Here is a 23543-nt window from a genome sequence, read left to right as displayed (position 1 = left end):
CACATGTTTATTGAGTGTTGTTAAAAGAAAAGGTGATGAAACACAGTGGTGAACATGTCCTTACCCAACTACTTTGGCACATGATGCAGCCATGAAATTCAAAGTTAATTATTATTTGCCAAAAAATAAAAAATAAAGTTTAAGAGTTTGAACATCAAATATCTTGTCTTTGTAGTGCATTCAATTGAATATGGGTTGAAAAGGATTTGCAAATCATTGTATTCCATTTATATTTACATCTAACACAATTTCCCAACTCATATGGAAACGGGGTTTGTTCATATACATATAAACAAGGGGGAGTTGTAGCTCTATGATTTATTATAAATATATATATATATATATATACAAACAACAAGGGGGAGTTGTAGCTCTATGATTTATTATATATATATATATATATATATATATATATATATATACACATATATAGTAAATATATATACACATATACATATATATATATATATATATATATATATATATATATAATAAATCATAGAGCAACAACTCCCCCTTGTTGTTTGTGCGGTCTAATTCCCCCATACATAACTTAAACAAAGTATGTACTTAAAACTTAAACAAAATGCAGTTTGCTCCCTTTGCGAATATTTGCTTTGCAATTCAATGTGAAACATTAAAAAGTGGTACCTCTCTAACATTCAAAAGTTGTACCTCTCTAAAAAAAAAAAAACACCTTTCCAAGTGAGTAAACAAAAAAAATGTGTTGTTGCCGTTTTAATGATATTTTTTTTCTGCAGGGAGATTATGGCTTTTTTTTTTTCAGAAAAGCTGCATAACCGTAATAAGGCAAATTGATCTTGCTGGAGTTTTACCAAATGTCAGCTTTTTCTCCTCTAAATTACACCTACTGTTGATCTAAAAGGTCCTGAAGACTGAAAAGCAAGAGGCTTTGAGCATAGTACACAACACAGCGCTGAGGGAAAACGAGAGTCCATGATGAGGGACTATTTCCCCCAAAATGGATGTTTTCAAAACCTGGGCATATATGCGGTATATTTCATTTAAACTGTAAAAAAAAAATCATTTCAAAACAGACTCTGACAAGTTTTAGGACCAATAATGTGTTAACAATGCACCAAATGATGGAACCAGCAAAAATGCCAATAATTTTAAGACAATATCTTACATTTTGATTGCTTTTCACAGCAACACTACAAAACACATTGACTAAACTTGTGTTAATGAGGACTATTACCTATTAGGAAGTCTTCATCTTCATAGATTATCTCTGCATTCTCCACCACAGGGGGAGCAGAGCACTTCTTCAGACGGTAGGCTGGAAATAGGTATACACAAGAACTCATATTTTAATGGAAAAATATAGGACTAATATACATTTTTGATTGCTGTTTGCCATGCAGTTACTTTACCCAAGACATTAATGGCATACCATGATAGGAAATGTGATATGTTAGTATTTGTCTACCATGAAAGTTGAGTATGAAGAATCCTCCTGTTGAAAAGTCCGAGTGAAAGCGAATCAGAACCTCGGAACTGGAACTGTAGGCTGACTCTAACGCTGTGTTGCCGCTAAATACTCCCATCTGAGGACTGGACCCATCTGGACCGTCCCTGCATAAAGACCAAGTGGAATCAAACAATTAGGCAATTAGGATATTGTAGACATAAAAATTGTGAAAGAAAAATCTGATGAGACACATTCATCCTGTCAAGTCTCTAAAACAGGGGTGTCAAACTCATTTAAGCCCAGGGGCCACAATAAAAAAAATATACTCCCAAGTAGGCCGGACTGGTAAAATCACGGTATGATAACTTAAAAATATAGACAACTTCAGATTGTTTTCTTTGTTTAAAAAAACGGAACAAGCTCAATCTGAAAACATACAAATCATAATGTTTTTTGTTCTTTTCACACTAACATGTTGCTGTTCATTGAAGTCTATCTTCATTTGTCGTGATTTTTCATTTCTGAATAAATGATGTGATAATGTTCATCGGTCAAATAGATGTGAGTCTGGCAGAGTTTTAAAATGCTCTTATTTGTGTAAAATTTAAATCTATCAGAAGATGCAATAAATGGTAACATCAAAATCCAATTACAGGATGTTGTTAATGTAATTTCCTCATTTTCCTCAACTGGTGTACTAGCTTCATGTGGTTTATTTCTGTACACATGTAGCATTATTTACAACAAAACTTGTGAATTTGGACTCAATTCATGAATCACACATGAAGTTGGAAGGGGATACATGTAATTTCAGCATGTTTATGTGCGCCCAGGTAATGTGTCCCCAGTCCTCTATCTTAACCGGGCACATAGCTCCGCCCCCTCTCAAGTCATGCGCACACCTGCGGCAGAGGACACGAAGAATTGCTATTGCGACATGCAGTGGACACATTTAAAAGAGCAGTTTCTTTCAATCCAAAATTTTAGCTAGTTTTAATACTTGGCAAAATCATCTCGCGGGCCGGATAAAATCGTTTCGTATGTCTGACACCTCTGCTCTAAAATTACAGGAAGGCACACTGCAAAATAAACTATTGGCAGATGCCGTTTAAGTATAATTATTACCTTCTCTTAAATAATTTCAATTAGCTGCCATCAAATTACACTTGTTGTCTAATTTTAACATTGGTAATGTTAGAATTGTATGGGGGACATATGCACCACTAATTAGTCGCTTATTAACTTGCAAATTAGTAACATATTGGCTCTTAATTAGAAATGATTAAATACTTAATAATGCATTAATCTACATGGCCTTATTATACAACCAGTAAGCCATTAACTAAGAGTCTTCTCTCAATAACCTCAGAATTTTTGCTTATTAGTAACCCTAACCCCCACCCTTATATGTTCCCCTAGTGTCCAAATAACTCTAAATTAAGTTGGTAACACTGTATGCGGAACATATTCATCATTAGTTAGTTGCTTATTAATATAATATGTTTAGTATGGGGAACATATTCACCATTAATTAGTTGCTTATCAATATAATATGTTCCCCATACTAAAGTGTTTCCCTAACATTTAATTTACTTTGTAAGGTGAAACAAGGCACATACTGTTCTTCGGTGGAAGTAAATCGGCCCCACTAAGAACAGAAACAAACGAGAAGTGATTATATTGTTCTAATACAGCAGGGGTCGGCAACCCGCGGCTCCGGAGCCACATGCGGCTCTTTGGCAACTCTGATGCAGCTCAGCTGCACAATCGTCGACGCCCCAGATTGTTGCAGGGAGATTCCGGAATTCAATGCCTCTCCCGGACATCATCCGGGGTCAACATTCTCCAATTTTCACTCGGACTACAATATTAAGGGCGCGCCGTGATGATATTACTCTTAACGTCCTCTTGAACGTCATCGCGCCCGCCATTCACGGAATACTATTTGCGTCCTCTTGAACGTCATCGCGCCCGCCATTCACGGAATGCTATTTGCATGCCAACCGGACACATGCATTTCGCTGCTTCTATCCACACATGTATGAGATTGCAAGGCATACTGGGTGACACAGAGTACATTGACGGTTGTGATATAAACAACTTTAACACTCCTACTAATATGCGCCACATTGTGAACCCACACAAAAGAAGAATGACAAACACATTTCTGGAGAAAATCCTCACAGTAACACAACATAAACGCACCACAACAAATACCCAGAATCCTTTGCATCCATGATACATCCTGAATATGTTATACACCCCGCGAGCACCAAACCACCCAACCCCCCCTCCCTGCGTGGTTGAGGTGGGTGGGGTTTGGTGCTCGCAGGGTGTATAACATAGTCAGGATGTCTCATGGATGCAAAGGATTCTGGGTATTTGTTGTGGTGCGTTTATGTTGTGTTACTGTGAGGATTTTCTCCAGAAATGTGTTCGTCATTCTTCTTTTGTGTGGGTTCACAACGTGGCGGATATTAGTAGGAGTGTTAAAGTTGTTGATATCACAACCATCAGTGAACTCTGTGTCACCCGGTATGCCTTCCAGTCGTGTGCGTGCATCTGCGGAGGCCTCTCACAACATGTTGCTGGACTGGCAAGCAGTTTGTACATGTTGTAGAAGGTGTTTAAGGCAATGGCTTCATAGCATGCCCTTATTCTTGTAATCTGGGTGACCACCAGCAGACATTGGCGAGAATAGTTGCGGCTCCCGTTGTCTTCCTCATTTTGTGAAACGGGTTGAAATGGCTCTTTGAGTGGTAAAGGTTGCCGACCCCTGTAATACAGTGTATCGTTCTTTCAAGTGTTCATCAACGTTTGAGGTGACGGTGATTTGTTTGCATTATCAAAACTGCCAAATATATTCCTTGTACAAAAAACCTTTGGATTAAAGGCTCAACTTCACTTATTAAATATTTAATGTTGTTTGAAATGTGACATTTTGTAAAGCTCCAAAATGCTCCTTTTTTTTTTTTTAATGAGCATGCTGTGACGCTTGTGTGGCATTGTAATGCCGGATTGGTTCTTCCGTGGATGCGTCGAAGCGATGAACACAACAAGGTAAGTTATAAATGGATTTATTAAATAATAAAAGGCTAGGAACAAAAACACTGCTGTAAAGAGAAGGCAAACCAAAAACAGAAAAACAATTCCTCAGCATGTGAGCTGGAATCAACAAATGGCTTAGCGTAAAAGCTAGCGAGAATATACATACAAAGATGCAGGTCGAGAGTCGTCACTGTTGCGCGTGGGCAAATTAGGATCCGAGACTGAACAAAGAAAAGAGGAAAGCTTATATAGGGAGAAATCAAGGAGAACCAGGTGTGTAGAAAACGAGGAGCAGGTGAAATCAATGTGTAACCATGGTAACGGACTAAACAGGAAGTAAGTGGGTCAGAAGAGAATGAAACAAAGATGGAAAAATAAACATGTGAAGATCTGAGTCACAGATCGCAACAGTATTCCCCCCCCCAAAAAGACAGATTCCAGATGTCTCAAAGAAAACAAAAACAAATAAGAAACAACTTGAACCCCCTCCCCAAAAACAGAGTCCACAAACGAAGGGAGGGCGGAGGGAGGCCACGGTGGAGGGTCGCCAAGTCGTGTGTCCCCGAATCCACCGAGGACAAGTCAAGTGGCGGCGGCGGATGGAACGCCGCTGCCGAAAAAGTTTTGGCGGGCGACCTCGAAAAGGCCACATTAGTGGCCGCATCGCAGGATGAGGTGCCCGGCGAGGCGGACGACCCGGGCACGGCCACATCCGTGGCCGACATGGAGGAGGGAGTGTCTGGCGAGGAGGATGACCTCGCAGAGGCCACGCCCGTGATCGACGTGGTGGACGACGCCTCAGCACCGAAATCCCAGCAGGCTTGGAAGCAGCAGACGAGGGTGCGGGGACTGCAGCCAAAGCAGGCCCGAGTGCAGCTGGCGAGGATGATGCGGGTGCTGCAGCCGAAGAAGGCGTCGGAGGCGGCCTGGGAGCCGCAGGAGTCGTCGGAGGCGGCCTGGGAGCCGCAGGAGTCGTCGGAGGCGGCCTGGGAGCCGCAGGAGTCGTCGGAGGCGGCCTGGGAGCCGCAGGAGTCGTCGGAGGCGGCCTGGGAGCCGCAGGAGTCGTGACTGGTGTGAGCTCCAGCCTCATCGTCGGCGCCGGTGTGGGCTCCAGCTTCTTCGTCGGCAGTGCTTGGCGGCGTGGAGCTGGTACCGGCGCTTGTCGAGGAGCTGGCACTGGAGTGGGCTCCAGCCCTGTCGACACAGGTGAAGGTTCCAGCCCCGTCGTCGACGCTGGTGTGGGCTCCAGCCCCGTCGTCGACGCTGGTGTGGGCTCCAGCCCCGTCGTCGACGCTGGTGTGGGCTCCAGCCCCGTCGTCGGCGGTGCTTGGCGGCGCGGAGCTGGTACCGGCGCTTGGCGGCGTGGAGCTGGTACCGGCGCTTGGCGGCGTGGAGCTGGTACTGGAGTAGGCTCCAGCTCTGGAGCTGGTACTGGAGTGGGCTCCAGGCTAAAGTCTGTAACTGGTATGAGAACCAGTTCTGGGTCGGAGGCTGGTGTGAGAACCAGGTGGGAGTCTAGTGCTGGCTTGAAAACCAGGCGAGAGTCATGTGCTGGTGTGAGAACCAGACTGGGAGCAGTGCAGAACACCGGTGGTGGAGGACGTGCTGGAGGTAATGACCTCGCGAGTCCGAACACCGGTGGAGGAGGTCTACAAGGCCGTTGAGACTTGGCCGGGGGAAAAACAGGTGGAGGAGGTCTACAAGGCCGTTGAGATTTGGCCGGGGGAAAATCAGGTAGAGGAGGTCTACAAGGCCGTTGAGACTTGGCCGGGGGAAAAACAGGTGGAGGAGGTCTACAAGGCCGTTGAGACTTGGCCAGGGGAAAAACAGGTGGAGGAGGTCTACAAGGCCGTTGAGATTTGGCCGGGGGAAAAACAGGTGGAGGAGGTCTACATGGTGGCTGTGGTTTAGAGGGTAGTATCTGTGCTACCTCCGTAGCACAGCTATAGGTCATAGCCCCTTCCTCCAGACGGGGATCCCAGACCCGTTCCCTATGGTCAGGGACTGACCTTAAGGGAGGGTGGTGGGAGGCTTGGAGGCGGGCCGACTCCTCCCCTTTAATTTGTCCAGAATTTCCTTTAGAAAAGGGAGGAAACACCTTGGACTTGGCCGGAGAATGAGGTTTTAAAGGAGGTGTAGGAGAAAAACTAGGTGACTGAGGTTGACTAGAATAATGAGAAAAAATATCCTGATAATTACGTATTTTATCATAAATGTTATTGGTATTCGAAAAAGGTTGGGAATGAAAAGTACTGTCCACAATATAAAAATCTTCTGAAAAAATGTCATCAACAGAGGCCGGTGTTGCGTCACCGGTGGGCGTTCCCCAATTGACGTCATCGCTTGTGTCAGAAAAAGTGTCATGGCAGCTTAAGGAATGATTTGAAAAAAAACAAGCAGGATTACCGGTAATGACGGGTGAATCCTGGACGGGGTGAAACTTGCTGTGTCCATGGGGAGGAATAAGTGGTGCTGGAACATTACTGCCGTGCGGGGGGCCTCTCCACTGGACCCCCCGCCTCTTCGGGGCAGCGCGAACGGCTTCGGAGGGGACTTCAGGCCCACAGTCAAGTCTTTCCTGCTCCCAAGCCACGAGCTCCAACCACAAACCCAAGTCGAAGGGTTCCTCCCGTGGTTTCGACGCGGAAAAACATTTTGATGCTCGGATCCTACTGTGACGCTTGTGTGGCATTGTAATGCCGGATTGGTTCTTCCGGGGATGCGTCGAAGCGATGAACACAACAAGGTAAGTTATAAATGGATTTATTAAATAAACAAATGGCTTAGCGTAAAAGCTAGCGAGAATATACATACAAAGATGCAGGTCGAGAGTCGTCACTGTTGCGCGTGGGCAAATTAGGATCCGAGACTGAACAAAGAAAAGAGGAAAGCTTATATAGGGAGAAATCAAGGAGAACCAGGTGTGTAGAAAACGAGGAGCAGGTGAAATCAATGTGTAACCATGGTAACGGACTAAACAGGAAGTAAGTGGGTCAGAAGAGAATGAAACAAAGATGGAAAAATAAACATGTGAAGATCTGAGTCACAGATCGCAACACATGCTTTTGGATTAAACAAGGCTTGTAAAATTTTAATTCAAAAAGAGTGCTTGGAATCTCTTGGCTGCTCAATAATTCAAGGTCTTCGGCAGGTGTTGGAGCTCATTTAGTGAATGAACATGTACTATTTGTCCACTTAAATCCAAATTGAATACTGGAGCCTTGAGTGGTTCTTAACTCTCTCTTCCTCGCACACACACACAATATTTACAGCTCCCTCTCGCATTTTCAACAATATAATTTTCCATCGATTTATAACACTCTTTGGTGGCTTGTATCTATAATTCATGCTTAGATCTGGAAAGTGCAGAAATTCCACTTTAGCACAGAGGAATCATTCACTTATCTTGAGCTGTTTATACTAATCTTTTATCTGCCAGCTACTGCATACGGAATTATATTGGCTTGTGAGCTTGTAGAAGTTGTTTTAAAACAAACCGACCCCCCCAAAATAAAAGGAATGACATACGATTCAAGATGTTATTAGGGCACACTGAGACGGTTTAGCACAGTACATACCTCAAAATATATTGCAAAGCAAAATGTCTTTGCTGAATATGCAAAATGTACCGTATAAGGAAAAGTTGGATAACAGTGACACCACTGCTGACTTTAAAGCGATACAAGTGAAATATCCGAGAAGGATTTACATATTGCAATACATCATACTTTTCATCTCTTGTGGCTTGGAAAACTGCTATTAAAAATGTCAGTGTCTGTGCCATTGTCTTTCTAAAGACATAGAACCATAAGCAGTATAGAAATGATCGGCACTGATTCGGTCAAATAAAGTCTCGCAAATAATCTCCACCTATCATTCAATGAAAGAAACCGTGTGGTGTCATTTAGCGGCAAGCCAAACACAAACGGTGGCAAGATTCCCTGGCATCCGGATGCAGCTGTCGCCACGGATACCCGTGGGTATCATGGCTATGCTGGGCCGAAAAGCAGCAGGCGCAAATCAGCGAGATTTGGAGCATACAGAACGTAGTGATGCTCAACGCGGGACATTGGACACCCGTGTGATTAATGAGAATGAGGAACAAAAGAGGTCTGGTAAAGGGAGACCGCAGAACAGATGCTAAAAAAAGACTTGCACGAGAAGCAATATTAAGTTGGAGCAGTAAGTGTTTTCAAAGTGTTCTTTGCGTCAATTAAAACACATTGTCCTTATATAACATAGGAGCAACAAACAATCATATGCAGACATCTTCTAAGGTAACACTAATTAGAGATGTAGAAAACTTTGTTTGTACTTCTCTTAAATTTTGTATTGAAGCAGAATGTCGGGAAAACTGTCGGTCGTTGGGTTCATTTTTGACATCTCGCTTAAGCTTGACAAATTAGATCAGTCATAAAATTAACATCTTTCAGCTACGGCTCCTTGCAAAACTTAAACAATAACTTTTGCAGGCTGACTTTTAAATAAATAGTTGTGCATTTATGATGTCTTTCCTGGAGTTCCTTAATTCTTTGTATGAACCAAGACTCTCTCCCTCTGCCTGTCTATTAACAAAAACTAACCCCTACCTTAACCCTGTATTGGCCTCCCTTCACTAGCTCCAATTTAAACATTTACTTATTGATTTTAGCTCTTCCACCTAATAGCCCTGCTCTATTGAGCTGTTAATAAACATATTCGGTCAGGCGGAACGTACGCGGAACAGAGCTCACATTTCATGACTGTGAAGACCTCTTCGTGCACTTGTGTCACAAAAACACTGCTCAAGGTATATTCTTCACATCGACCACCGATTTGCATAATTCCACCAAAGCATAAAGGTGCTCATAGACTCCAATGTGCATGGGCAGAGTGGACTTCGCACAAAATATCCGCAGTCATCAGAGCTTCCATAGTCCGGCTCTTGGGTAATTTACGTTAAACACTAGATTTCCCACAATCCCTGAAGGATGTTTAAATTTTTTTGTCATCGTGCCCAACACTGACAACGAGGAGATTGAGCTTCTCCACCTGCTCATTTTGCAGATTTTCAACATTCACCCATTCACACACACATTCACACACTGATGGCGGGAGCTGCCATGCAAGGCCCTAAGCACGACCCATCAGGATCAAGGGTGGAGTGTCTTGTTTAAGGACACAATTGACGTGACTAGGTCGATTGAAGCTTGGGATTGAACCAGGAACTAGGTTGCTGGCACAGCCACTCTCCCAACCGTGCCACGCAGTCTTTGTTGCCAGCTGCTCCCAGCAAAATGTTGCAGACAGTTCTTGACTCGGCACATCAGCTGTGTCGAAAATTGTCTCGGAGGTAAGTCTTCGAACACATTTCATTCATACATTGGCCTGATTTTATTTTTTTAATGCTATTGTGGCAAAACGTAGATTGGTATAATGCAGGCCATATTTAATTTTTGTAGTATATTCTGTGACACAAGGGCGCGGAGCAGAGTCATAAAATTGGAGCTTAATGCCTTAAGTATTTGTGAACCTTTGCAGAATCTGTTCTGTGTATGTTCCGCCCGAGTATGTTATGTTTAGGCCTTTACTCTCCCCGAAGAACCTCAAAGGTCTTCAGATCAGATCAAGTCCTCTTGGCTGTGCCCAAAGACAGGCTCAAAACTAGAGGATATCAAGGCTTTGCAATCGCAGGTCCGAGACGGTGGAACAGCATTTCTCTAACCATGAGGTCCTTCCTGTCCCTACATGCTGACAGTGAAATCCAGTTAGACAGGATATCTCGGTCAAGTTTATCTCCCATTTGTAAATATTTTTTTAATATCTTTATTTGATTTATTTCTAGGACTTCTTTTTAAGATACAATTACTAGTTATTCAAATAATAAATTGACCCTACTTTAAATCAGCAGATATGGGCATCAACATCAACAATAGGACTTAACTAGAAAGGACGGATTAATATACAAAATAAATACAATTAAAAAAAAATAAATACATAATTTTTTTTAATCAATTAAGAATTGTTACAAGTAAGAATCGCTATTTTTTTCAAAAATCTTTTTTGTTTGATACCCCAATTTTCTATTATCTTTTTAACTCTATGTTTCAATCAATCAATCAATCAATGTTTATTTATATAGCCCCAAATCACAAATGTCTCAAAGGACTGCACAAATCATTACGACTACAACATCCTCGGAAGAACCCACAAAAGGGCAAGGAAAACTCACACCCAGTGGGCAGGGAGAATTCACATTCAGTGGGACGCCAGCGACAATGCTGACTATGAGAAACCTTGGAGAGGACCTCAGATGTGGGCAACCCCCCCCCTCTAGGGGACCGAAAGCAATGGATGTCGAGCGGGTCCAACATGATACTGTGAAAGTTCAATCCATAGTGGCTCCAAGACAGCAGCGAGAGTCCCGTCCACAGGAAACCATCTGAAGCGGATCAGCAGCGTAGAGATGTCCCCAACCGATACAGGCGAGCGGTCCATCCTGGGTCCCGACGAGCGGTCCATCCTGGGTCTCGACTCTGGACAGTCAGTACTTCATCCATGGTCATCGGACCGGACCCCCTCCACAAGGGAGGGGGGGACATAGGAGAAAGAAAAGAAGCGGCAGATCAACTGGTCTAAAAAGGAGGTCTATTTAAAGGCTAGAGTATACAAATGAGTTTTAAGATGAGACTTAAATGCTTCTACTGAGGTAGCATCTCGAACTGTTACCGGGAGGGCATTCCAGAGTACTGGAGCCCGAACGGAAAACGCTCTATAGCCCGCAGACTTTTTTTGAGCTCTAGGAATCACTAATAAGCCGGAGTCTTTTGAACGCAGATTTCTTGCCGGGACATACGGTACAATACAATCGGCAAGATAGGCTGGAGCTAGACCGTGTAGTATTTTATACGTAAGTAATAAAACCTTAAAGTCACATCTTAAGTGCACAGGAAGCCAGTGCAGGTGAGCCAGTACAGGCGTAATATGATCAAACTTTCTTGTTCTTGTCAAAAGTCTAGCAGCCGCATTTTGTACCAACTGTAATCTTTTAATGCTAGACATGGGGAGACCCGAAAATAATACGTTACAGTAATCGAGACGAGACGTAACAAACGCATGGATAATGATCTCGGCGTCTTTAGTGGACAAAATGGAGCGAATTTTAGCGATATTACGGAGATGAAAGAAGGCCGTTTTAGTAACGCTTTTAATGTGTGACTCAAAGGAGAGAGTTGGGTCGAAGATAATACCCAGATTTTTTACAGAGTCACCTTGTTTTATTATTTGGTTGTCAAATGTTAAAGTTGTATTATTAAATAGAGGTCGGTGTCTAGCAGGACCGATAATCAGCATTTCCGTTTTTTTGGCATTAAGTTGCAAAAAGTTAGCGGACATCCATTGTTTAATTTCATTAAGACACGCTTCCAACTGACTACAGTCCGGCATGTTGGTCAGCTTTAGGGGCATGTAGAGTTGGGTGTCATCAGCATAACAGTGAAAGCTAATACCGTATTTGCGTATGACGTCACCTAGCGGCAGCATGTAGATGCTGAAGAGTACAGGGCCAAGGACCGAACCCTGGGGAACTCCACACGTTACCTTAACATAGTCCGAGGTCACACTGTTATAGGAGACGCACTGTATCCTATCAGTAAGATAAGAGTTAAACCATGACAGGGCTGAGTCTGACATACCAATTCGTATTTTGATACGCTCTAATAAAATATTATGATCGACGGTATCGAAAGCAGCGCTAAGATCGAGGAGCAGCAACATAGATGACGCATCAGAGTCCATCGTTAGCAATAGATCATTAGTCAATTTTGCGAGGGCTGTCTCAGTCGAGTGATTTGCCCTGAAACCGGATTGAAAGGTTTCACATAGATTGTTAAACGCTAAGTGCTCATTTAGCTGCTCCGCAACAATTTTTTCGAGGATTTTCGAAATAAAGGGAAGGTGAGACACCGGTCGGTAGTTTACCATGAGGTCAGGATCGAGGTTAGGTCTTTTAAGGAGAGGATGAATAACCGCTTTTTTGAATGCAACGGGAACAGTGCCCGAGGAAAGTGATAAGTTTATAATATTTAGCACTGATGGACCTAATAATACAAAAAGCTCCTTGATAAGTTTCCCAGGAAGTGGGTCAAGTAAACATGTTGTTTGTTTTATTCCATTTACACGTTGTAACAATCCTTCTAATGTTATTTCATCAAAACGAGAGAAACTATTTTGGATATTTGCAGTATCCGCCGTATATACAATCGTATCTGTGTTACTATAACCCCGTTGTAGCTGGGACGCATTGTCTTTAATCTCCTTTCTAATAAGTTCAATTTTCTTATTAAAGAACTTCATAAAGTCATCTGCCGAATGGGTGGAGCTACTGGAAGGAGTCCCTTGTTGGGTTAGCGATGCTACAGTACTAAACAAAAATTTTGGATCGTTTTTATTAATGCGGATGAGATTTGAGTAATAATTAGTTTTAGCTAAGGTAAGCATGCGTTTATAAGTTATTAAACTATCACTCCATGCTTGATGGTGCACCTCAAGTTTAGTCGTGCGCCATTTGCGTTCCAGCTTTCTACATAATAATTTCTGAGCTCTAGTTTCTTCAGTAAACCATGGCGTACGCCTATTTGGAGCCTTTTTTAACTTCAGCGGTGCTATACTATCAATGGTTTCGCGCAGGGCGTTGTTAAAGTTGTTAGTGAGGTTATCAATAGAGCCCACATACTTTGGGAACGGTGCCATTACCGAGGGCAGTAGGTCCGCAAGAGTCGTCGTTGTGGCAGCATTAATGTTGCGGCTGCTATAGCAGTTATTATTCTTATTAGCTTGCCGAACATGAGTCTGAACTTCGAATTTTATAAGGTAATGATCGGACATTACTTTAGTATACGGGAGTATCATAACTTTGGAGACGGTGATACCTCTGACAAGCACTAGGTCTATCGTATTGCCGCTGCGATGCGTCGGTTCATTTATTATTTGTGTAAGACCACAGCTATCAATTATAGTCTGGAGCGCCACGCACGGTGGGTCCAATGGGGTATTCATATGGATATTAAAGTCCCCCATTATAATTATATTATCGGCGTGCGTCACTAGATCAGCAACAAACTCTGAGAATTCACTAATAAAGTCCGAATAGGGCCCTGGGGGGCGGTAGATAACGGCCAGGCACAGAGGCAGAGGTGTGGCAGACTTCATAGAAAGCACCTCAAACGATTTATATTTATTATTTAAGTTAGGACTAAAGTTAAAGTTTTCGTTGTATATTAGTGCGACACCCCCATATGTCGTATTTATTAGCTTTTATTTAGTACATGCCAATAAATTATTTTTTTTATGTAAAAAATTTATGTATATACATATATATATACAGTGGGGCAAAAAAGTATTTAGTCAGCCACCGATTGTGCAAGTTCTCCCACTTAAAATGATGACAGAGGTCTGTAATTTTCATCATAGGTACACTTCAACTGTGAGAGACAGAATGTGAAAAAAAAATCCAGGAAATCAAATTGTAGGAATTTTGAAGAATTAATTTGTAAATTATGGTGGAAAATAAGTATTTGGTCAACCATTCAAAGCTCTCACTGATGGAAGGAGGTTTTGGGTCAAAATCTCTTGATACGTGGCCCCATTCATTCTTTCCTTAACACAGATCAATCGTCCTGTCCCCTTGCAGAAAAACAGCCCCAAAGCATTATGTTTCCGCCCCCATTCTCCACACTAGGTGTGGTGTTCTTGGGATTCAACTCAGTATTCTTCTTCCTCCAAACACGACGAGTTGAGTTTATACCAAAGAGTTCTATTTTGGTTTCATCTGACCACATGACATTCTCCCAATCCTCTCCTGTATCATCCATGTATCCATTTTGTTAAAGTGTACATATGATAAAAATTACAGACCTTTGTCATCATTTTAAGTGGGAGAACTTGCACAATCGGTGGCTGACTAAATACTTTTTTGCCCCACTGTATATGTATATATATACATGTATATATATATATATATTTATATATATTATATATATTTATATATATATATATATGTATACACACATACAATCCATCCATCCATCCATCCATCTTCTTCCGCTTATCCGAGGTTGGGCCGCAGGGGCAGCAGCCTAAGCAGGGAAGCCCAGACTTCCCTCTCCCCAGCCACTTCGTCCAGCTCTTCCCAGGTCATCCCGAGGCGTTCCCAGCCCAGCCGGGGCAACATAGTCTTCCCAACGTGTCCTGGGTCTTCCTTGTGGCCTCCTACCGGTTGGACGTGCCCTAAACACCTCCCTAGGGAGGCGTTCGGGTGGCATCCTGACTAGATGCCCGAACACCTTATCTGGCTCCTCTTGACATGGAGGAGCAGCTGCTTTACTTTGTTGGAAAACACCATCCAGTCCCCCTTCTTAAAGAGAGGGACCACCACCACCCCGGTCTGCCAATCAAGAGGCACCGCCCGCGATGTCCACGCTGTAGTGCGATATACAGGGGTACTGCAGAGTCTTGTCAACCAAGACAGCTCCACACTATCCAGAGCCTTAAGGAACTCCGGGCGGGTCTCATCCACCCTCCGGGGCCTTGCCACCGAAGGGCTTTCTATCTATCTCAGCAACCTCAGCCCCAGAAATAGGAAAGCCCACCACAGATTCCCCAGGCCCTTCTTTCTCATAGGAAGACGTGTTGGTGGGATTGAGGAGGTCTTTTAAGTATTCCTTCCACCGATCCACAACATCCGCAGATAAGGTAATCCGCACCATACACGGTGTTGACAGTGCACTGCTTCCCCTTCCTGAGGCGGCGGATGGTGGTCCAGAATCGCTTCGAAGCCGTCCGGAAGTCGTTTTTCATGGCTTCCCCGAACTCCTCCCATGTCCGAGTTTTTGCCTCCGAGACCGCTGAAGCTGGAAACCGCTTGGCCTCTCGGTGCCCGTCCACTGCCTCCTGAGTCCTATGAGCCAAAAGAACCCGATAGGACTCCTTCTTCAGTTTGAAGGCATCCCTCACCGTTTGACAGGCACCAACTACCTTGCGGCCACAGCTCCATTCAGCCGCCTCGACAATAGAGGTGCGGAAACTGGTCTACTCTTACTCAATGTCCAGCACCTACCTCGTGACATGTACAAAGTTCTTCCGGAGGTGGGAATTGAAACTTTCTCTGACAGGAGACTCTGCCAGACATTCCCAGCAGACCATCACAATGCGTTTGGGCCTGCCAGGTCTGTCCGGCATCCTCCCCCACCATCGCAGCCAACACACCACCAGGTGGTGATTGGTAGAAAGCTCCGCCCTTTTCTTCACCCGAGTGTCCAAAACATGAGGCCGCAAATCTGAAGACACAACTAAAATGTCGATCATGGAACTGCGGCCTAGGGTGTCCTGGTGGCAAGTGCACATATGGACACCCTTATGTTTGAACATGGTGTTTGTTATGGACAAACTGTGACGAGCACAAAAGTTCAATAACAAAACACCACTCGGGTTCAGATCGGGGCGGCCATTCTTCCCAATCACGCCTCTACAGGTTTCACTGTCGTTGCCAACATGAGCGTTGAAGTCCCCCAGCAGAACAAGAGAATCACCCGAGGGAGCACTCTCCAGTACTCCCTCGAGTGTACCCAAAAAGGGTGAGTACTCTGAACTGTTGTTTGGTGCGTAAGCACAAACAACAGTCAGGACCCGTTCCCTCACCCGAAGGCAGAGGGAGGCTACACTTTTGTCCACTGGGTTGAACTCCAACGAGCAGGCTTTGAGCCAGGGGGAAAACGAGAATTGCCACCCCAGCCCGTCGCCTCTCACTGCCGGCAACGTCAAAGTGGAAGAGAGTCCATCCCCTCTCGAGGGAAGTGGTTCCAGAGCCCTTGCTGTGCGTCGATGTGAGTCCAACTATATACAGCTGGAACTTCTCCACTTCGCTCACGAGCTCAGGCTCCTTACCCCTCAGTGAGGTGACGTTCGACGTCCTAAGAGCCAGCTTATGTAGCCGAGGATCGGACCGCCAAGTGCCCTGCCTTCGGCTTCCACCCAGCTCACATCGCACCCGACCTCTATGGCCCTTGCTATGAGTGGTGAGCCCATTGGAGGGGGAACAGGCCATGCCACCATCATGCCCCACCTCCGGGCCTGGCTCCAGAGGGGGGCCCCTGTGAGCTGCATCCGGGCGAGGGAAATCTGTGTCCTCGATATGTCTTCTTCATAAAGGTCTTCGAGCTGCTCTTTGTCTTTTCCCTCACCTAGGAAATGTTTGCCTTGGGGAGACCCTACTCGGGGGTTAAAAGCCCCCGGACAACATAGCTCCTAGGATCATTGGGACACGCAAACTCCTCTACCACGATAAGGTGGCAGCTCTTACATACAGTCCAAACATTTGGGGGACCCCCAGTGTACTGTCTACATGAACAAATAACCACCAGAGCTTATAATTAGCAAAGGGTCAAAACGTGGGATTTACCAAAGTGAAATAAAGGGGACTTAAGACATTTTTAATCGTCATTTAACACAATTTCTTTGAAATGTTACCTCACCTTTGGTATAATGCCTCAACACAGCATGAGAAGTGGACCATTAAGAGTTGCAAACATAGGACTTCCATTTTTCCCACTAGAGTCCTTCAGCTGTGTTCTGGATGCATCATCTTCAAGCTTTATAATGTTTATTTTACACCAGAGGCAGCACAAGTGGGCAATATAGACAATAGATGCTGTAAAATCTTGTTTCAAAGTCATTTAAAAGCTTGTTGAATTTACATGCTAGTGTAACATACTGGCAGAGAACTCATTGGTTTGAACAAGCCTAACTCAACAGCTTTTATTTGTTGGTGTCGGTAATACTAACACCAAATATAGCAAATAGTCCTTAATAAGACTGAATAGGACGAACAAAAGACGGTTTGAGCCCGGCTGCATTTAATTGCCTGGAAGGAAGATGGTTTCACAGTGATTTAGAAAAAGCTCCCTTCATTTTTGTGCCAGTCCTTTGCTTCCAAATATATTCGTAATGAGGTTAAGGTAGATTGAGCTGTGCAATTGTCCATCTTGTTTTCACTGATGTCTCATTATACAAATATATTTTGCACTCTGGCCCAATTTTATAAATGTTTCCCTGCAGTGTGCCTCAAGCTCACGCATCACCGAAATCCATTTGCAGCTGCTACCTGACATGTTACTGGGCATCTCCTTATATGTACCAATGGACTCTGAAGGTTGGCCAGATTGAAAGCAAGTACCCATAAATGTGCCCCTGTATTTGAACTACTCTCTTTACAGCTTGACTCTGATGCCCCACAAATTAAATGGCAGGGCCAATTTTACTAAGTTTCAGTTTCACTCCTTGTAAATTCACCAACAAAAAAGGGTGCTGGGAGCCGCCAAGCAACTATTAGGTGAGAATATTGTCTTGGGGTGCTGACCTAAACTTGTCAGATGTAGCCAAGTCCCACTGGATTTGAGAACCAAGCTCCCACCATCCTTTCATTACATCCCCCACTCGCCGCTGAATCTGATCATTACTAGCAGGGTTACTGAGCCCTCTCTGGACTCGCTGGCTCTGCCATGGTCGCTCCACTGAGTCAGATTAAATTGGTCAGTGGTCCCATTGTAAATGCATTGCTCTCGTACTCCCTGTATTGCAATCTTAGCCGCACATTGAATCTCATTATACCTACAGTAGAGCCAGGTTGTTTATATCCCAGGGTATGTATTAGGTGGGTAAAAAGTTTGGAGCCTTGCATATCCACCAAAGAACACACTATGAGATGCATCACATGTTCACTGACGTACAGCTGTAGTGCGATATACAGGGGTACTTCAATTTTGCGAGTACCTCAACTTACTAGTACCTTAACTTGCGAATATTTTGAGATAAAGGGCGTCTCTTGGTTTTTTTTGTGCTTTAAACTGCAATCATAATTTAAGTTACACGCTTCTGAGCCGCTAGATGGTGTAGACGACCTAATATTCTCCCCAAAACATAACTCCAGTTGCTTGCATTAGCTTATAGCTAGAGATCAAATTAAGTTTGTTTAAAAAAAAAATAAAAAAAATAAAGAAAAAAAAAATGTTTTCCAACCACTGGAAATTAAACCTTTAAAAGTGGTGCAGCTCTAACAGCCTTCCAGTCGACACACTTCTGCTGCGACTGTTACCCCTTTACCCACGACACAAATCTGTTCTGGATGTCACGTGTGCTTTGTTGCTCAGCTGCGCTACGATCCTCGAAATTTACCGAAACACCTCAATAACATCACCTGAAAAGATTTCACTTTAATCTTGCGGAAGATAAAATAAGTAGGAATATCCATTTTATTTAACATTGTTACTCGCTGCTGAGGTTGTCCGGATACCAATATTTTGGTACTGGTACCGGTACCAAAATGTACAGTAGATCAATACTTTGATACTTTTCAAATTAAATGGGACTACAAAAAAATGTCATTATCGGATTCATTTTAATAGAAAATCCTATGATACATTAAGCATATGTTTCTTGTTGAACTCAAAGAACAATTTTAGAAGATTGAAATTCAAATTAAAAGACACATTGTGTTTTTTCTCACTGCATATAAAGAACAATTGCAAATCTATATATCACATACATCATGCCATCTAGGATTAGGTCAGAATAGATTAGAAAGATTTATTAACTTTATATTAAATACTTCATGATTTATGGTTGCCAATTTTGATCTGTGCTTTAAGACAAATATACTGATTAATAATTACTAAACTCAATATACTATGGCTAAAAGTACACAGATAAGACATGTAACAAGTGAGGTTCCAGGGGGAGTATGGTTCTAAAGCTGAAACTTAAAGGAATTGACGGAAGGGCACCACCAGAAGTGAAGCCTGCGGCTTAATTTGATTCAACACAGGGAAAACAACAAAACCAACAACAGCCATCAATTTGTCAAAAATATTGACAAATTGATGGCTCCTTAAATATAAAACACAAATACAAGTGTGGGAAATTTGTTACAACATTTTGTAATTTCACTTGCATCAGTTTACGCTATGTGGGGGGTTTTGACTCCACAAATGTTTGGCAACAAACCAACCAGCTATGTGCACATCTATGTATCTAAATGTACACAACAGGGGAGCTGGTTAACTACTTTCTTACCTGTCAGCTCTGAATGCTTGTTATATAAATGTTTACCTTAGTTTGAAACAAAGGCACAATACTGTATTGCCGCCTTTGGCGAGGCATGTTTTAAAGCACTGCTTACAGAGCGGCGCGTCCATGCATAAAATGACGCCTTTATCGTTAGTTTTAAAGTCAAAATACTTCCATATTGCGCTTCACACACCCTCTATATCAGGGGTCGGGAACCTTTTTGGCTGAGTGAGCCAAGAAGCCAAATATTTTAAAATATATTTTTGTAAGAGCAATACAATATATTTTTTTAGCACTGGACACAACTAAACACGTGTATTTTTAAGTAAAACCAACATTTCTAGAGTATAATAGGTCTCTTATTCTTTGTAATAACATTGTTATTCTGAAGCTAACTGTGGCGTGGGCGTGGCCTGCGGGCCTGCAGCGAAGCGGGGGGTTGCCAGGACCGGCCTCGAAATCAGCGACAGGTGCGTAGATGGCCCACCTTGGCCTTGTTATCTAATCACCTTTTGCTCTGTTTATAAGCAGCGGCCAGGAGGAGAGACGGGTTTGGGGCTGGAGCCAGAGCGCGAGCGAGGACGAAAGAGAAAAAGACAATTGCTGGAAAGCAACTGAGAGACTTATTGAAAAATTAAACGAAATTGCAACCCTGAAACAGCCTTCCATGTCGGTACTTGGTGGTCTGAACAACCCCCAGGAGGGCAAGCCTCACACTAACCAATAATAAATAAATTACTTCTTACCTTTAACTCAACTCCTTGAACATAAACATACATGAAAATGTTTTATATTTTGAACGTTATTTTTAACAGTGTGACTACAAGTGGAATTATTCATTACTTAATGTGTTAAGCAGTGTCAGCTCAGATCTATCCGAGAGCCAGATGCAGTCATCAAAAGAGCCACATCTGGCTCGCGAGCCATAGGTTCCCTACCCCTGCTCTATATCAACCAGTACAATCGCTGTTGTTTTGCCCTTCTTTCTCTCCAATCTGTTTATGCTTGTAGGCACTTTGTGTGTGCGTGTTGAGTCGACACACTTAATATGCACCACAGCTCAGCAACCTCACTGCCGCACGGCAGCATGCGGATGAAGAAAAACGTTCCGGTATTTTTCCAAGACAGTTTTTTTTTTTTCATTAGTATTGTGGTACTTTGTAAGTACCGGTGTACTGTACAACCTTACTTGCTGCTATCTCAGCCCAGTTGATCAGCCTTCCCTCTTCAGTAATATACTAATACAAACCCCGTTTCCAAATGAGTTGGGAAATTGTGTTAGATGTAAATATAAACGGAATACAATGATTTGCAAATCCTTTTCAACCCATATTCAATTGAATGCACTACAAAGACAAGATATTTGATGTTCAAACTTATAAACATTATCTTTTTTTTTTGCAAATAATAATTAACTTAGAATTTCATGGCTGCAACACGTGCCAAAGTAGTTGGGAAAGGGCATGTTCACCACTGTGTTACATCACCTTTGCATTTAATAACACTCAAAAAAAAGTTTGGGAACTGAGGAAACTAATTGTTGAAGCTTTGAAAGTGGACTTCTTTCCCATTCTTGTTTCATGTAGAGTTTCAGTCCTTCAACAGTCCGGGGTCTCCGGTGTCGTATTTTACGCTTCATAATGGGCCACGCATTTTTGATGGGAGACAGGTCTAGACTGCAGGCAGGCCAGGAAAGTACCCGCACTCCTTTACTACGAAACAACACTGTTGTAACACGTGGCTTGGCATTGTCTTGCTGAAATAAGCCGGGGCGTCCACGATAACGTTGCTTGGATGACAACATATGTTGCTCCAAAACCTGTATGGACCATTCAGCATTAATGGTGCCTTTACAGATGTGTAAGTTACCCATACCTTGGGCACTAATGCAGCCCCATACCATCACAGATGCTGGCTTTTGAACTTTGCGCCTATAACAATTTTGGATGGTTATTTTCCTCTTTGTTCCGGAGGACACCACGTCCACAGTTTCCGAATATAATTTGAAATGTGGACTCGTCAGACCACAGAACATGTTTCCACTTTGCATCAGTCCATCTTAGATGATCTCGGGCCCAGAGAAGCCAGCGGCGTTCCTTGGTTTTGTTGATAAATGGGTTTTGCTTTGCACAGTAGAGTTTTAACTTGCACTTACAGATGTAGCAACCAACTGTAGTTACTGAGAGTGGTTTTATGAAGCGTTCCTGAGCCCATGTGGTGATATCCTTTACACACTGATGTCGGTTTTTGATGCAGTACCGCCAGAGGGCTCAAAGGTCCGTAATATCATCGCTTACGTGCAGTGATTTCTCCAGATTCTCCGAAACTTTTAATGATTTTTATGCACTGTAGATAATAAAATCCCTAAATTCCTTGAAATAGCTCGTTGAGAAATGTTGTTCTAAAACTGTTCGACAATTTGCTTACACATTGGTGACATTCGCCCCATCCTTGTTTGTGAATTACTTAGCATTTCATGGAAGCTGCTTTTATACCCAATCATGGCACCCACCTGTTCCCAATTAGCCTGCACACCTGTGGAATGTTCCATATAAGTGTTTGATGAGCATTATTCAACTTTCTCAGTATTTATTGCCACCTTTCCCAACTTCTTTGTCACGTGTTGCTGCCATCAAATTGTAAAGTTAATGATTATTTGCAGAAAAAAAAAATGTTTATCAGTTTGAACATCTTTGTAGCATATTCAACTGAATATGGGTTGAAAATGATTTGCAAATCATTGTATTACGTTTATATTTACATTTAACACAATTTACCAACTCATATGGAAACGGGGTTTGTATGATGGGTAGACGCCAATCAGAATGGAATAAAAAGGATTTCAAAGTCTTCTTCAGTCTGTGGAAGAAGGAATCAGATTTATTGGCCAAATATGTTTAATATGGAAATAATTTTACTTTTTAGACTGTGCTCTCGTTTGTATTGTTTTTCAACAATATTATCCAAAAGTGCTTTTTTCTTCTTAAAAGGCAAGTTACATGTCATAATTGTTCTGTTTTGGGAGGGCCAAGCATGGAGGACATTTATTCCCATTCATTTCAAAGATAGGAGTATTCCAAGTTACGAGCTTGGTCGTGGAATGCTAACTAAGCTATGTGCTTGTAGGTTGAGGTACCAATGTACTGAGAAATTTGCAAAGCTATACCATGCTGTTTGCTGCATGACAAAGAAAAAAAATACAAAATTATTTAAATATACACAATGTCATAAAAAGTGAGCAACCATTTTACTTTATCTTTTTAATATTTACTCTTGAAATCACCATTGGAGATGAGTGTGAATGTTGTCTGTCAATCTGTGTTGGCCCTGCGATGAGGTGGGGACTTGTCCAAGGGGTACCCCGCGTACCGCCTCAATGCAGCTGAGATAGCCTCCAGCGACCCCCCGCTACCCCAAAAGGGACAATCGGTAGAACATGGATGGATGGAGTGTACAATGCGAAAAGCAGTACAGCTTTACTGTAATCTGAAAGTCAACACAACTAAAAACTGTCATTCAGCCCCAGAAGACTATGCTACGCTCCACAGTACATGTTTCCACTAACGAACTGCAGCTCCCTTGTGCCATACTATGGTGCTTCAATTATCTTGGTGCTCATTTATGTTGCCAGCTATTTAGACAATAATTACATCATGTCGAGTCATGTTCAGTGGGTAGCAAATCTATATAGCCATACAGGCTGTAGACTATACGCTTATTCAAGTTTCATTTGTAAAAGATTCCTGGAATAAAAATACTTACTGAAGTTAAACCTTACCATCCATTTTTTCCATTTTCTACCGCTTATTCCCTTTTGGGGTCGCGGGGGGCGCTGGCGCCTATCTCAGCTACAATCGGGCGGAAGGCGGGGTACACCCTGGACAAGTCGCCACCTCATCACAGGGTCAACACAGATAGACAGACAACATTCACACACTAGAGCCAATTTAGTGTTGCCAATCAA

The 23543-nt window shown here is 42.9% G+C and overlaps 1 protein-coding gene across 1 annotated transcript in view; it reads right to left on the bottom strand.

Annotated features, from left to right (window-relative positions):
- The window catches only part of LOC133538691 (CUB and sushi domain-containing protein 1-like), a 1135806-nt gene that overhangs the window by 121699 nt on the left and 990564 nt on the right, over nt 1-23543 (bottom strand). Inside the window, exons 46-47 of the mRNA XM_061880405.1 lie at nt 1451-1596; nt 1220-1300 (exon numbers count right to left, since the gene is read on the bottom strand). Of these exons, the coding sequence (XP_061736389.1) occupies nt 1220-1300; nt 1451-1596 (227 nt within the window). The remainder of the gene's footprint in view (nt 1-1219; nt 1301-1450; nt 1597-23543) is intronic.

Source organism: Nerophis ophidion, linkage group LG02, assembly GCF_033978795.1.
Source record: "Nerophis ophidion isolate RoL-2023_Sa linkage group LG02, RoL_Noph_v1.0, whole genome shotgun sequence".
In the NCBI taxonomy this organism is placed as follows: domain Eukaryota; kingdom Metazoa; phylum Chordata; class Actinopteri; order Syngnathiformes; family Syngnathidae; genus Nerophis; species Nerophis ophidion.
The sequence above is the reverse complement of the archived record's forward strand: the minus strand, read 5'-3'. Positions and strand labels throughout refer to the sequence as shown.